Source organism: Leptidea sinapis, chromosome 6 (assembly GCF_905404315.1).
Source record: "Leptidea sinapis chromosome 6, ilLepSina1.1, whole genome shotgun sequence".
Classification (NCBI taxonomy): Eukaryota; Metazoa; Arthropoda; class Insecta; order Lepidoptera; family Pieridae; genus Leptidea; species Leptidea sinapis.
In genome coordinates this window covers 15430222-15446792 of record NC_066270.1, presented here as the reverse complement: position 1 = coordinate 15446792, position 16571 = coordinate 15430222, and the positions used below count along the sequence as shown (strand labels likewise).

The 16571-nt window shown below is 35.0% G+C and overlaps 1 protein-coding gene across 1 annotated transcript; it reads right to left on the bottom strand.

Moving 5' to 3' along the window:
• Nucleotides 1-286: 286 nt before the first annotated feature.
• Nucleotides 287-15134, bottom strand: LOC126964845 (uncharacterized). The gene is made up of 6 exons (XM_050808165.1): nt 15037-15134; nt 9906-9954; nt 6358-6500; nt 5517-5606; nt 3653-3759; nt 287-2277 (listed from the first exon to the last, which is right to left on the bottom strand). The coding sequence occupies exons 1-6, from the start codon at nt 15061-15063 to the stop codon at nt 2070-2072; spliced, it is 624 nt and encodes a 207-aa protein (XP_050664122.1). The 5' UTR covers nt 15064-15134; the 3' UTR covers nt 287-2069.
• Nucleotides 15135-16571: the final 1437 nt, after the last annotated feature.

Here is a 16571-nt window from a genome sequence, read left to right as displayed (position 1 = left end):
GTATTATGTCCTATGGTATATTGCTATGGTATAGTCCAAATTTCATATCTGTACTGTTGACAGATTAAGAGTTCCTTTGTGTGGAGGTAATCATGAATGTTGATCAAGGCAATGTTTGTCATAGAAATGTATTTAATATTATATTATTAATTTGCCGACAGAAGTGATAACTTAAATCGTTTAACTTGAGAAAAGCCTAGGTTATTATTAAATTTTATGTAGCATTATTATAATTATGTTTATTAATATGATAATGTAAGGATAGGTTATTTATTAATAAAAACTCTTATTGATTATAAAAGATATTTTATTCTTAGTTACAATTCTTGAATATATATATTAGAATTTAGTGTATGTACATTATTAGTATCATTATTTAATCATATAAAAGTAACAACTGTTGGAGTGAGAGAGGAGCAGCCTGCCTACCGCTGCTGTATGCGAGAGAGACAGATAGACTGGCGCCGTAACGCGTTACGTTACGAAGTGGCTTAGCCTGCTATAAGAGGTTATCACTTCAATAATAAATATATCATTCCAAACAGTATAATAAATATGAAAAACTAACACATCCTATAATTTTAAAGGCTTATTCTCTGAGAACGGATCTATCATTCTGGCCACAATCGAAGGCCAATCCTGCACAGGGTAGTGCCGGTATAACTACACACTTGATCGAGCCACTGATTAGAAGCAGCTTCAGAAACCTTAGAGCTTGAATTATTTGAGCCTTTGTCTCCCCAGGGCATAAAAAATAGGGTGGTCGCAGACCCAAGGATGTCGTAATAGGCAACTAAGGGCATTAACCAGTAGGAGGCTCCTTTGCAAAGGATGCGAGCTAGATTATAGGTACCACAACGGCACCTTTTGCCGTAAAGCAGTAATATGTAAGCATTATTGTGTTTCGGTCTGAAGGGCGCCGTAGCTAGTGAAATTACTGGGCAAATGAGACTTAACACCTTATGTCTCAAGGTTGATTTCTATGGTTTTTTAAAGAATCCTGAGCAGCACTGCATTTTAATCTGCACGGCGTATCAATTGCCATCAGCTGAACGTCTTCCTCGTCTCGTCCCTTATTGTCATAAAAAATATCCTCAGAACAGAGGGAACATTGAGATTCCAGGAAATAATAGCTTCAATCAACAGATATAGTCCTTTGCAGATAAATGCAACAAAATTATTTATACCCCATTTAAAAGAGTCTCAGTAGTTCTTATATCAATAATAATATAAATGCAATTATTTTAATAATTAGAAAATAATACGTATAGGATCTAGCTTTGAAAAGTTTGAACCAAAACTGTCGCAATTCACTAAAGACCAAAACGCTGGGAATCCAGAAGCGGGAAGACCTTAGAATGGATGCACTGAAGTACACAGTCGACACACTTGTAATCGTCAGAGGCTTAAACAAAACTCTCATTTACCGTTCACCAAAAAAGGACCACATAAAACTGGAGCTCTAGGCAAAAAAAAAATTGGAATGGCTCCAAGCTAGAATTTTCAGCTGTGGAAAGGTAACCACATTCTTTCCTTGCAATTCGCTTCTCCCATAGATGTCAGCCAGAAAACTTCAGACAGGCAAAATATCCTGCAAAATACCACCATACTGCTAACCGGGGCTATGACGCCCACCAGGACATTGAAGCTCTGCTCCTTTTGACTCTCTCACTGAGCAAGCAAGAGGTAAAATTGAGTAAAGTATAGTAGTTTGATGTCGTAAACACTCAGAACATTTGAAAGCTAAGTATTCCAAGAACATATATTAATCTTGATATTAGATCAAATTATTCCACAAATCATCACTATCAAATACTTAGTAATGAAAATGCGAAGACTATAATATTACATAAAAAAAATTATGATTAATTTATTCAAATAGCGATATCCATTTACTATTTAATATTATATTTACTAAATATTATAATCCTTCGTTTTCGCCCGGAGTTCTGTAAAACGTCTTTGAAAAGGTGCCAACAAGCTTTAGAAAATACATAATTATTATGCGCCTCTTTTCGCATTGTAGACGTTTCTCTACTATTTTTTTCATAATCTTCTCTCAATATATTTTATTTGCGTCTATTTCTACCAAATCTATCCCCTAATTCTAATTGCTTGTACTGGCAAGAACAGCAAACGGGAATATCTGCTCTGAATAGTTCGGTTTCATTATCGCCTTTAGACACCAATACCTCCCATGTATTTATTTCTTGATTGCAAAATGTGACGTAATCAAACACAGGCAAGAATGGCTTGAAACATTCAGCTTTAGGTTCCCTGAAAACAGTTTATTATTTATAATACATATAATTTAAATATTATCTATAGATATGCATAATAAAATTATACCAAAGTGATAACTGTACGTAGAATATTGCTTAAATAATATTTCTGTGTGTTCTAGTAACAATACCGAAGCAAAGAAGTACCGCTCGAGGTTTCGAGACCCAATATTACGATACTAGACGAGGCATTAAGGTAACTGTTCTCGCAGAGCGGTCATACGCCAATTGGGGTTGAAAAAAAGTCTTCTGGGGGTTACATTGGACAAAGTTCCCGCGACCTTCCTAAAAGAGGAATCGGTAGACGACAGTCTACATTTTCTCTGGATATATTTGGAGAAGGCTTGATTTAGTAGGAGTGACTTAAGCTGAACAGCTGAATTGCCATATAATATGCCAATGACACACCTAAACTAATTCGGTAGTTTATTCTAAGTCTGGGCCGCTACCATAAGAAAAAATAAAATATTTGTATCCAGTCATTGCGATTGGTTGTTATTTCTTGCTTTTTATTCCAAGATTTTCTTATACAAAGTGTTTCTGAACTGTGAGCTGAAGTAAATTTTGCCCCATTCTGACATCAATAATGTATAGAACTTTTGGAACGATTTTTATAATGCAATTATGGCAATTAAATAAAAATGTTGTTGGAGTAGTACAATTTACAATGATACCTGCATTAATTTTATAGAGTCTCATTTTTAGTAATATTCCACAGCTTGGTTGTACGTGGAAAATTTCCTTGAAAACCGCACTGTGGAGGAACGACACACATCCAATGGTGGTGGGGATGATATCCTAATTTGCTTTTCGGAACACTCCCCGTGATAAATGCGGTAGAAGACACACAATGCAGCGACGTCTCTACGCAACGCTAAGTTATCTAGCCGTTCACAGAGCACTAGATCCCCGACAGTTCGAGCAGCTCTGCGTTGCACGCAGTGAAATGGTTCGAGCATCAGCTCGTATCAACTGGGGTTGGTACCTAGTGCGTTAGACCATAGATGACAGTAATACTCCATTATAACACCTAGTTATGACAACAGCTAGTTTCTTCGCAGCCAATTTGGCTTTGCCTTCTAGATGCCCGCTGAATTGGCAATCGAAATTGCGAGGTTCAGTATTAGGCGAGGCATTAAGGGAAGTGTTCTTGAAGAGCGGTGATATGAGAAACGATTTTTTTTAGTGGAAAACGTGGAAACTTGAGTCTTCTGGGGGTTAAATTACGTGACCTTCTCAAGAGAGGACTCGATAGAACAAGTGGACACAAGTATCTTCCGGCACTCACTTCCGACCTGCAAGGCCCGTGTATACGGCATCACCAGTGCTGTCGTCTGCATAGGAATACATATAGTAATAGGGATACTTACGTGCAAGTTTCTAAGCGCACCTTCTGGACATAGTCATGATCCGGTGCTTGCACTACCGTCCTCCATCTGTCATCTCGCTTGTCTCGTACTGTGTACAACGGCTCGAACTAAAAGCAAATCTCAGGTTAGCGCGATAAAATCATCCAACTAGCAAACTGACCTGGTCAAGTGCTTGATGATGTTTTTGAAGTGAATACTTTTCCAGACTTAATGAGCACTTTATTTCATAATTTTTGAATAAGACTGAGTCGTCACGCTCGTTTGAGTTAAGTTGGCTTAAGTCGACTAATGTAGACTCTCTCGGTGATTATAATAGGGTTTAAAGTAAAATAATACCATTTTATTATAATAGTTACTTCGAATTGACATAGAACCTTCATGGTTTTGGATTTTTGAGGGAAACTTATTTCACATGGTACCCATGTAGTTCACATTTTAAAAAATATGCAACATTTGACTGTCGACTTTCAGTTATTTTTTTACTCATCTTAAACAAGAAAGATGGATACTTCGAAAATTGGAGTGGTTTTTGAATACGAGTCGGAACTCGTATTCAAAAATGCGTCGGAACGCAGAACCGTTAGTTCTGGGCAGAAACAGCTCGCAATATCAATGTTGCGTTTGGAGAGGGGTTGCTTATGAACTGAATTTTGGTTTAAACGCTTCCGTGATGTACACAGGTGGAAGCTGATCCGAGCCAAACTACCCAGGAATTAGCGGCATGGTTTAAGGTTACCATACCAACAATATTGACTCATTTGCGTCAAATCAATAAAATAAACAAATATGAAAAACGTGTGCTTGATGATTTGACTGATCTGCAAAAAGAAACGCGTGTTGAAACTTGTGTTGCCTTGTTAAATAGATACAGAAATGAAGGAATGGAGAAAAGTTGATTCTTTGCGATAACCGTAAGCGAATGCATTCTTTGCTGACCCCATGTCAAATGCCACAAGAGTGTCCTAAAGCAAAGCTTACCAATAAAAAGGTAATGGCAATCGTCTGGTGGTCTCAGCAGGGTGTTTTCACTATAGCTTTCTCCGATCTGGTCTAGCAATAACAGCAGATTTCTACTGTGGCGAACTCCAAACAAAGATAGCAAAACTAGCAGTCAAACAGCCCTGACTCATGAATGGATCTTCACAATTATTACTCCATGATTACGCGAGACCTCATACAGCACGAGAAACCGTTTTAGCTCTACAGGAACTGCAATTAGAAACCATTCGTCACCCTCCGTATTCGCCAGACCTTGCTCCAACGGACTACCATTTTTTTGTGATTTGGACAATTCTCTACGTGATAAAAAGTTTCCATCTCAGATGGCAGTACAAAATGCTTTCACACAGTTTGTCCAATCTAGATCACCACAGTTCTATCGCAAAGGCATAAATGACCTTCCTATTAGATGGCAGCAATGTAAGGATAATAATGGTAATTATTATGATAAATTAAAAATAATTGAATTTAAATTTTTCAGTACAAATCGACAATTTCAAACTTTAAACCCTAATAAATAAAATATTAATTTTATTTAATATTATAAACCTCGCGTTGATGAAACTTTCACCTCTATCCAATAACGCACAATAACATACAGACTCACAATCTCGCTCAAAAACTGACTAAAGCAAAACTCTGCCTGCGCGTCTATTAGGCAGCGTTTTCATTCAGATTCCACAAGACACAAACATAAATTGGGTACTGATTAATTTCTAATAATAATAATTGAGAATAGGATTATTTATTTCATTTCTTTAACTCGTGATAATTGATCGAACTGCTACCACGACCTGCTCATCATGATTTGAATGGACAAGCCATCACTCCTTAACAGGTAGTAAAAATGTATAAAAATACTTACAGTTACTCTACTCTCGCAACCACCTGTCTCGCTTGGGTCCCCGTGACGGTTGCCAATGTTGGGCACCAGAGATGGTTGAGCCATTCCTTTCTAAATATTAATAAAAAAAATTGATATAATATTCAAATGGAATTTCTGCTTAATATCGATTGCTATTTTCTTGATATGATGTCTAATTTAAGATAAGGTACTACGAAGGTTATTCAATCAAAATTAAATCAAATTAAAATTTATATTGATGTAGGTCAAGGAGATGACATTTAAGAATGTCAAAATTTTCCTTTTTTTTTTCTTTCGGAAGGGGTTGAGCTTTATTGACAAGAAACCCATTACCACTCTTTTAAATCAACATGTACATCTTGATCGTTTTACAAATCATTTAAACTACAATATAATATGTAAAGTGATGCAACAATATATATACACTATACTCGTTCAGAATTTAGATTCTATGTGATCCGTCAATGGATACCTGAATCTGCATTTTACTATCAATATTATATTCTATTCTCCCTACTGTCACTGTTACATATAACAGTTTGCATACTTTTAAGTGATTTATCATTTTGTAGGTTTCAAAGGTTTATGGAGTAGTCAGTAATTAATATATTATGTTATGCACTAATAAAATATGAAAACAAAATTTTATGAACGATGCGGGGCTCGAACCCACGACCTATGGCGTTCCGTGCCAGTGCTCTCCCAACTGAGCTAACCGTTTGAGTGACGTATCTTCATAAAATCTTGTATGCTTAGTTCAACTCTCAGGTTGTGGCTTCATCTACAGGATCTACTTTTCAGTTGATAACCTAAGGCTTTAGGTAAGCAATACCATACTTACAAAACCCTTAAGCATTTTGTTGAACTTGTCTTGTGGGTAGGTCTTCGGTCTGATGGTGCAGTAAGTGAGATCTTTACATGCCTCTGGGATGTCCTCATAATCGTGAGTTTCTTGGATCGGGCCTTCATATATTATTTTGCTCTCTGATCAAGTAAAAGGATTCATTATTATTATTAATTATATTTCAGAATTACTTTCTGTTAAGCATATCACGTTTAACTGATAATTGGTGGATTTTCAAACCAACAACATGGATGGGGACCACAAGGGAAATTTTATGTTTTTTATGGAAGATGACAAACGAACGCATGGATCACCACCGCCCACATTCTCTTGCAACAACAGAGACATTACGGGAGCATTGCTAAACGTTTAGAAAATTATACGCGCCTTTTGAAGTTAACGAAGCCAAGTTTTATATGACGAAGTAAACAATGCTCTATCTGACATCGTGTACTGGTTTAGCGCCAATAACTAACTTATTGTTAAATAATCATAAAACCAAATATATTAAATTCACCGCGCCAAATGTCAAAAATGTAGATGCGAATATTTTATTAAATGGAGAGGTGGTAAAACCAGTGGAATCTGCTATATTTCTTGGCATTACTCTTGATTCCAAATTGCAGTGGGGCCCCCATATTGAAGGATTGGCGAATAGGCTTAGTTCTGCAGCATATGCGGTTTAGAAAATCAGACGGTTAACTGACATAGATACGGCGAGATTAGTATACTTTAGTTATTTTCATAGTATTATGTCCTATGTCATATTGTTATAGGGCAGTGCGGCCGATATTAATACTATCTTTGTGCTGCAGAAGAGGGCTATTCGCGCGATTTATAACCTAGGTCCTAAAGAATCTTTAAGAGAAAAATTTAAAGCAATAAACATTTTGACTGTTGCTTCTAAATACATTTTTGATAATGTTTTGTGTGTTCATAAGCACATTGAGGAATTTTCTAGAAACTGTGACATTCATAATGTTAACAGGAGGAACAAACATAAACTTGTTATGCCTACTACTCGGTTGGGTCGAGTTAGTAAGTCTTTTGTTGGGCGATGTATATGCTTCTACAATATGATCCCAGAAAATGTACAAAACAAATGTGTTACGAAATTTAAAAGAATTGTTAAAAAACGTTTGTGTGGGAAAGGTTATTATAGCATAAACGATTTTCTTAATGACACCACGGACTGGGATAAAAGCGAACACCCTCAGGCTCTTTAATTATAAATGTTTATTGTACGTGAAATTTTAAGATGCGCGCGCATCTCTGTAACAGGTTGAAGTTGGTTCCTAAAATTTTCTGACGTTCGCGTCATTCGTTATTTCTATTAGTTTCTTCGTCCATTATAAGGACAGGCATAGGGTTGAAGCGCATTCAGCCGTATTCATTATTTAATAATTAATTGTCAAAGTCATCATTGCGAGATTTTTACAAAATTGTTCTGTCTAAAAACGTAGAGTAGCACGGGGACTAAGTCATTTTAAGGCCGCTATCCTGAGAAATCGCCCAAAATAGCGCATAATTGAAACCATTTCTTAACGGTTTATATAAAACTAATATTTTACAAAAAATAATTATGTCTACAGAATATGAGAAGAAAATTCATTTTTTTTTACATTTCTATTTTTAATAGACATTGCGAAAAAAACACCAAAGTACCTCTAACTCGTACAGTTGGAACCATGCTTATCATTCAATCTAGATAAAAACTGTAAAAATTATGAACTGCTTACGAATACTATTTAACGTCACATAGTTTTGTTATTTTTGTAAAGAAAATTGTACTATATTTGTAATAAATTAAAAATTCTTCTTATTCTGCAATAAAACTATGGCGATCTTGTGCGAGAGAGGTAATCTAGCACCGATGGATTCCTCAAGGCCGTTGGCTTGGTCCCTAGCCTTAATGATTTTTTTCCTTCGTTTACCCAAAGTATAACTTCTTGCGTGCATACATAAGTACACACACACTTTTTTGAAATTACCCATGTCGTATCGCCCTGAAATACCGCATAAGGAAGCTCATTCCACAGCTTGGTTGTACGAGGAAGAAAGTTCCTCGAAAACCGCACCGTGGAGGAACGTCTCACATCCAGATGGGGGGAATGATATTCTACTTTGTGGCATGACACCTGTTGTTGCGGATGTCTGTTTATTCTTGGTACTAGAAGTAAAAGAAAGGTCGCCTGATAATTATTTACCGTCGTCCACCGTCTCCTGCCACAGCAGAGGGATCACAGGGTAGTTTTTAAAGTAAACTTAGTTATGTTGTATTGCTATGGACATACCAAACAAGGAAGTTAATGCCATAGTTGGGTAGTACTTGGAAGAAAGGTCCTTGAAAAACGTACAGGACCAAAGATCCCGCATCAGCTCCTCGTGACAAAAATGTGAAAGAAGACAAACAGCTAAGCGACTGAAAATACTGTTGAGGGCCTTCGCTTTATCCAGAGTAACTAACAGACCATCGGCATGAGACCGTCAGCAGATTGAATATCAGCTCATCAAAAAACTCCCCATGAAAAATGCGGTAGAAGACATACAACTAAGCGATTGAAAATACGGTCGAAGGTTTATCCAGAGCAACAAGTCCAACATGTCATTGATATGTTAGACACATAATATATGTATGTCATGAAAACTTATATGTAGAAGAAACAGTGTCAGAGATAGCACACAGCCTTGGGGCACTCCAGCATTAACGAGCTTCGGGTTTGAGCAATAACTTTATCACGTGGAGTGTTTAGAAGAGCTGTTTGACCTAATTCCTGCCACGGAATTCCATCCTCGCTCGACACGCCACAAATTAGGATATCATCTCCACCATCTAGATGTGCGGCGGTCCTAAACAGAGCGGTTTTCAAAGAATACTCTCGGACGTTAATCAACTGGAGACTTACAAATACTCTCCGTGATTGTGGAGAGCAGAGAGTGGGAAAAGAGTAGAATAGAGTAGTAGTATACTTAAGAGGGATATATCTATGGTGCTGGATCCAGCGGACTTTAAATTACATTCCCCCAAATACCTGGATTAAAATTATCTTGCGATATTGTATACCCTAATCATATTAAATAGAAATTATATGGCGCATAAGTAGAGTACAATTAACGTTTTGCGTCATTCCTATCTTTTTTACCTGGTATTGAATTAAAAGTGATGTATAAAAGGCATAAAAGGTATTTTTAGAATTCTTTTTGATGTCATTTCTAATACACTAGATTACTACTACCGCCTCGGAAACAAATGGCGCTCTGAGAGAGAAGAAGCGGCGCAAGAAACTCTCCCAGCATTCTTTTTTTGCGCTCTTTTTAATAATATATGTTTATAAAGTTTACTTTTCCTCTTTTTATGAAGAAGTTAGGGGGCTGGTGATAATAGATATAACTACTATCTGATGACGACTTTTCTATGTAAAGATGGAGAATGGATTTTCCAAGGTGCTGTCCGACGCTAACTGGATCCATAGAGCATCTTTACTTTTACTAAAGATATTCTCTTAAAAGCTTTTTACTTTTGCCATAAATTATACTAAACTCACCTTCGGGAACATTCGCTGCATTTAAATACGGCAGAACATACGCGACAGTCTGGAAAAATAAAAATAAATTAATGAATTGAATATTTTTATATTACATACAAATATAATACAAAAATACAAATTTGATTGCAGTAAGGTATTCGAAGCGTATTTAAATGTGGTGTGTTGTGCAATAATTTTTAGACACCATTCAATTTTAGTTGATCGACTACAAATTAGCATGCTTAGATTAAAGATTGGTCTCCGCTGCGCTCCAACTAGATACCGCAGGCGTAGTCGCAAACTGCGTCAACTAATAATGCGCCCAAGTGGGCGTACTCGAGCCAGTCTGAAATATGTCATTTTTTCATACAGCTCATTGGGAAGGCAGATTTCCTCAGAGAAGAAACTCTAAGGTTGCTCATTTCAAAACAGAATGGTAAAACAAGTTCTTATTTCCAATTATATTTACAAATCATTTCATTTACAAAAAAAACATGAAGCAGACCGGTTACAGGATCATCCTGTCACCACAAGTAGGGCCCGTTCACGAGCAAGACGCATGTACCAACCATCGCCTCCCTCGACCATATTTTAGGGAAGGGATTGACCTGCCCCATGTCACCGCCAGCAGTGGCATTAAGGCTTAAGCATGCATGACGATGCTTCTCACAAGAACCCTACCAAATAACAAAAAATAATGTTCATCTACATATTAAGGAATAATATTCACTAAATGCTTTTACTTAAAATTTGAGTTTTGCTTTCATTTTGTTTAAATTTACATTATATATAAATTATAGTTATTACTTTCTTTCCATCAGGATACATTAACGGCTCAAACCCTTTAGGCTTGCTTAATTCATTTGAATTATTTTACTATAATTACATTTATCAATCTGAGACAGACATGTAACACCCCAGCAGCTCTGTTGTACCAAGGATTACTAATATCTATATATTCAGATATATTAATTAGTACCCTTTTGTATACAACTTTTTCTTCAGCACTGATTAATATTCATTTTTAAAGGTAAGTTCTGTATGTCATTAGGGACCTTATTGTAAAAACGTATACAAGGACCTCTGAGTGAATATGTGACTTTATGAAGTCGACTAACATGACCAGCCAGCATATCCCTATTTCTTGTATTTACATTATGAGAGTTACTATTTTTTTTAAACGAATTTATATATTTTTTTACATTTACAAGTTTTTGTTTATGTATCGCTATGTCAAAGTCCAAATATTTTATTTCCTTAAATTTATTTATGACACTCTTGGTCCTAATTTATAGATGGCACAAATATCTCCTTTCTGCAAAGTGACAATAGTGTTAACATCAGCAGCATGTCCCCAAAGTAAAATGCCATATGTCACAGCCTCGCGGTATTTTCATCAGTAAGTTGCCGAATTTTTTTAACTGCGTATGCTGCAGAACTGAGATTTAACAACAAATTAAAAATATAAGGACCCCACTGACGTTTAGTATCTAGTAGTAATGCCCAAAAATAACGGTTGCGTCTCTCTTGTACTTCATATTATTGTGTTATTACTCTAATAGTAGGTATTGCCACTGTTATTGGAATGATGAAGCCATACATTTGTTCTGTGATTTATATCATATTAAAGTTATTGCTAGACAATAATTAATATAATGGGCAACTATTTATATACAACTAAGAAAACATGCACGTGTTCAAAGATCAAGGTCCATTAAAATTAATATGTACTATGAATGCCATGCAATATGAAGTCTTTGGTTTTATTTGACTAAAACAATAAAATTGTAAAATGTGTTTTTACATTTAATATATATTTTTATATGTATTAATTCCCAATTCAAGTCATGAGTCGCCTTTTACCATTCCGTTCTGTAATAATAATGTGTCCTTCATAACCCTATCTATAGAATTTGAAATATACCCTTACCATAATTATTCACGTCTATTTGTCCAAATATATATTTACTCTGTCTATTTTCTTTTATAATATTACCTTAAGCTTGTTTTAAAATCGCTATTATTAATTAAATAGTTATTTATTTCTGCTAAGCATGTTGTGTGCACACCTTCGTGAAGTTGTAGCCTATCTTGTATTGAGCTGATAGTTTTTTTGCTAATTATGTATTTGTTCGAATTCTGTTGTGTATTAAATAAATAAAAAGTAATAAATAAGTTGGTTTTTGCGTAAAAGTTACATTTTCATATTTATTTTAGCTAACCCGACGTTTTAGAGCACGTTTTCAAGGGCACACTATTTTTATTACCACAGCAAATGAAATGTTGGAGTAGTATTGTCAATATTGCGTTCTCTATCACACTTTAAGATAGTATTGAAAGACAAAGCGTTTTATGGAAAGTTTGTGCTGATATTGATATAACAATGATCATCCATACAGATAAAAAATTATGATATTGATAAGAATTGAGGTGTCTGTTTGTAACATATTTTACATAAATACTGTTCGCGATGAACAAAAGAAAGATTGATATCTTCTTAAAAATATTTCGTCTGTCTTAACAGGATTATTTATAATTATATAGTTTAATATTTTCTTGTGTAGTTCAGGTGTCGTGTGCAAGTAGTGAAAGTAGAATTGAGTGAATGAATGAAGATTTTACTTGACAGTTAGATGAAGGATGAAGTATGATTGACAGAGAAGGTAAACGAAGTAATGTTTGAGTTATTTGATGGGTTTTAGATGTACGGCTCGATATAATAATAAAATTAAATTTAATACAGTCAAAGATTGGAAATCTGGCGTCGACATGTACATAAATAAAATCGTAACAATTTTAGCAGGTTTTTTTTATTATTGTCTATCTGTTGTTATGGCTCATGTTGGTAGCGGAATTTTACAGGAATTTCATTGGCAGATGGTAGATGTATCATATAAGTTATAACTTATGTTATTGTTATTTTAGAAAATGAATTGTATCGGCGCAAAATATTATAATTTATGAAAGTCAATTATGTAATTACGCGCGTAACTTAAAATTCATGTTATAATTAAACATAATATTTTGTTAAGCCATAATATCTACTATTTATAAATTGGCGAAATTATTAGAAACCTGCGAAGTGCGAGGTGGACTAGAACACTAAGGGTTCCGTACCATCGTACAGAGAAAAGCTTAGACGCTCAATTTCATTATTTATCATTATCAATATATACTTTTTATTTATATGTGTGCATATGTGTTAGTGTATATAAATCCATATATCACTAAATAACACTAAACAAGTGTTGTTTATTGCCTTATGTCAAGTTATAATAAATCTCCTACAAATTTAGGTTACCTGGAAGAGATCGCTGAATAGTGATAGGGTCGCCAACATGTGCTACAATAACTATTATTATGCTATAACAAACAAATTATAACTTTATTTAATATGTTTAGTGCAATAAATAATTTTCATTGATTCATCGTTAAATGTAAAATAAGCATTTTTTTTTAATTCGCATGGCGAAAATATTTTTCATTAATGATAATTTTATTTATAAAAATAAAAAAATGACAATGAAAAGATGCTTCGCACGTGGTTCCTCTCTTTTTAGTGCTCATCATAAAAATTAAATTAAATCAAGACTTTTTATCTTGTAAAACTTTGAGGCAGTTCAGTAAAAACGAGAGTACTGGTCATCTGTTGTTAAATGATCACCGCCGCCCACATTCTCTTGCAACACTAGAGGAATCACAGGAGCGTTGCCGACTGTCGGGCTTTTAGAATACTGTGTTCACTTCTTTTCACTTTCTTTTATGTTTCCACATGTCGTATAGTCCTGGAAACACTACACAAGGAAGCTCATTCCATAGTTTGGTTATACATGAAAACCGCACAGTAAAGCAACACCAGACATCCAGATGGTGGGGATGACATCCAAGTTGGGATTGTAATAAAAATAATGGATAGCAAAACACTGATCGAAATCAAATAGCAGTCTTGCGAAACTCTAAGAAAAAAGCCATTCACTCGATTGTATGAAACGTGCAGTCATTGAAAGATTGACAGATGACGGCTATAATCTTGTATGAACCGGAGATAGCCGAAATCCACTACGTTTTAAGCAACTGTTCGCTTTCAAACTTACAATACAGTACTTACTTACAATATATATATATATATATATATTGTCAAATAGGCTATTACTGAGTAGACAGGAGAATCGACAAGAGAAATTAATAAATTATTTTTATATTATTAAACTTTGAACTTCAATAATGGTCGTGTTTTGGGCAATTTCAATGATAAGCCAATACTGAGGTTATGTTATCACTAAAATGTAGTGTTGTTATTGTTTTAAACTAAATTTTAACATTAACATTTAAATGAGTATTACAAGCGTTATGGCCGTTCCCAATATACTACCTACAGATTGAGATAAATTACTACCTTCTTCTGTCAGTAATTAGCTGTCAATAATCTGAAGCTGTCCCAATATACCCGATAAGTCATTCTTATCGCCTTATATTGGGACGCGTGAATTGCAATATCCATACAAACTTCTATCGCTGGTAAGCTATACGTCGTCCCATTGACAGACATCATGTACGGATAAGGTGAGTTACCGCTGATAAGTTTATTGGAACAGAAAAGTCAACGATAGTTACGATTTTTATCTCAAGATAAAATCGATTTTTGTCTCTTAGACAGACTGAATATTGGGAACGGCCGTCAGAAAGTTATTTTAGGTATCTATCATAATAATAATAGCAGTAGGAATAAAAACTGTACCGCAATTAATATTTTTTGAATAGAATGCTTCTTGTGTGTTCTTAGAAGCACCACCGAATCCATAAACGTACCTAGAGTAAACGTACATAGAATTTTTGCCTGTTTGTCAGTTTGTCTGTTTGCGTGAATGTATTTCCGGAAACTACTGAATAGATTAAATTCTTATATTGCATGCATATTATTTGGGTCAACATAAGCCACGGGAAGCATCTAGTAATATTATAAGTTGATTTAAAATATAAAATTCAACATTTTCTTGAGCATGAAAAAAATCTGAGCGGTTATCACTTGAATGTATAGTGTTAACACCACAATGTTAAACATTCTTTGCATGCAAAAGCTAAGTGCAATAAACTGTAGACGTATTAAAGAATGTAACCGGTTTTTCGCATCTTACATTAACGTACTTACCGTTAAAAATAAAATAATAGTTGACATTTTTCTGATGCACGTAGCAATGTATTTAATTTTCACTTAAAACCGGTGCGTGGAGTTATCCGCAGACTTAAACACTGACTGAGCGTGTTGACTGACTTTCAATAGGATGTTTACACACTGAGGATTATAAAATAGTTTATTTGTCTTACAGCAAAACATCTGTTCTAATATTTTATTAAGATTGAAATATTTATAATAATTGTATTTGTTTATCTTTTTTAAATTTATCTGATAAATAGAAAAATCAATGACGATGTTGGAAATTTCTCAGCAACCAGTGGGCTGCTTTGCATAGGATTCCGGCTAGATTATGGGTACCACAATGGTGCCAATATCTGCCGTGAAGCAGTAATGTGTAAGCATTACTGTGTTTCGGTTTGAAGGGTGCCGTAGCTAGTGAAATTACTGGGCAAATGAGACTAGAAATGTCTCAAGGTGACGAGCGCAGTTATAGTGCCGCTCAGAAATTTTGGGCTTTTTAAGAATCCGGAGCGGCACTGCATTGTAATGGGCAAGGCGCATCAATTACTATCAGCTGAACGTCCTGCTCGTCTCATCCCGTATTTTCATAAAAAAAAATTTTTTTTGCTTAACCAGTACTTTAACATGGTTGTTGTTGCTAAAGTTAGTTGGTGCAAGCCGGCCTAAGGACCTAATGCCAATCGTGGCTGTTTACGACTTTTCAATGAAAATCTGACGACTGGCTTTTCTTTTGTATCTGTATCTTCGTAAGAGACGTCTTCTCTCTGGCAATCTTCATTAGTTTATACGCTGGTATATTGTGTGGGTAAAACCAATTCAATACAAGTTGACAGTTTCAAATAGTAGGCACTGGAATACCCGTTACCTGTTATATTAACCCAACTGTATTCTAAGCACGCGTTGAATTGAATATATTATTTAAATGTGGTAACATCAACCACATGTAAGTCGACATTAATACTTAAAGTTATTTTATTATATTTACCTTTAAGAAAATTATAAAGTTGCAACAATGAAAAACTTGACATGTTTGATAACTGAACCAGAGAGCCTTAATTATTATATTTGGTACTAAATTATTTTATAAAATTTCTCGCCCTTGCTCTATTTAACAACAAAGTGTTGCCAAACCATCATCTACTACAAGTCTATACGATTATCCATATTATATTTATTTTTATTTTAATAGAGCCCATATTAATTAGTGATTGAGATATAATTAAGAAGGTACTTAATAGAAATGATTTAATTAGTTTTTTTTTCTTGAGGGTTATTATTTTATGGAAGAGAGGACAAACGAGCGTACGGGCGGTGATCACTTAACACCAGGGGACAAATTCTCCTGCAATACCAGAGGAATCACTAGAGCGTTTAAAAAAGTGTACTCGATTTTTTTTAAGGTATCCATGTCGTATCGTTCTGGACACAATGCACAAGGTTTCGCTGAATTTCGCTAAGTTGTTTTTTGTTCTTTTTCTTACAAAATGTGACACGACATATCGACAAAAACAGAAGCGTCACTTCAC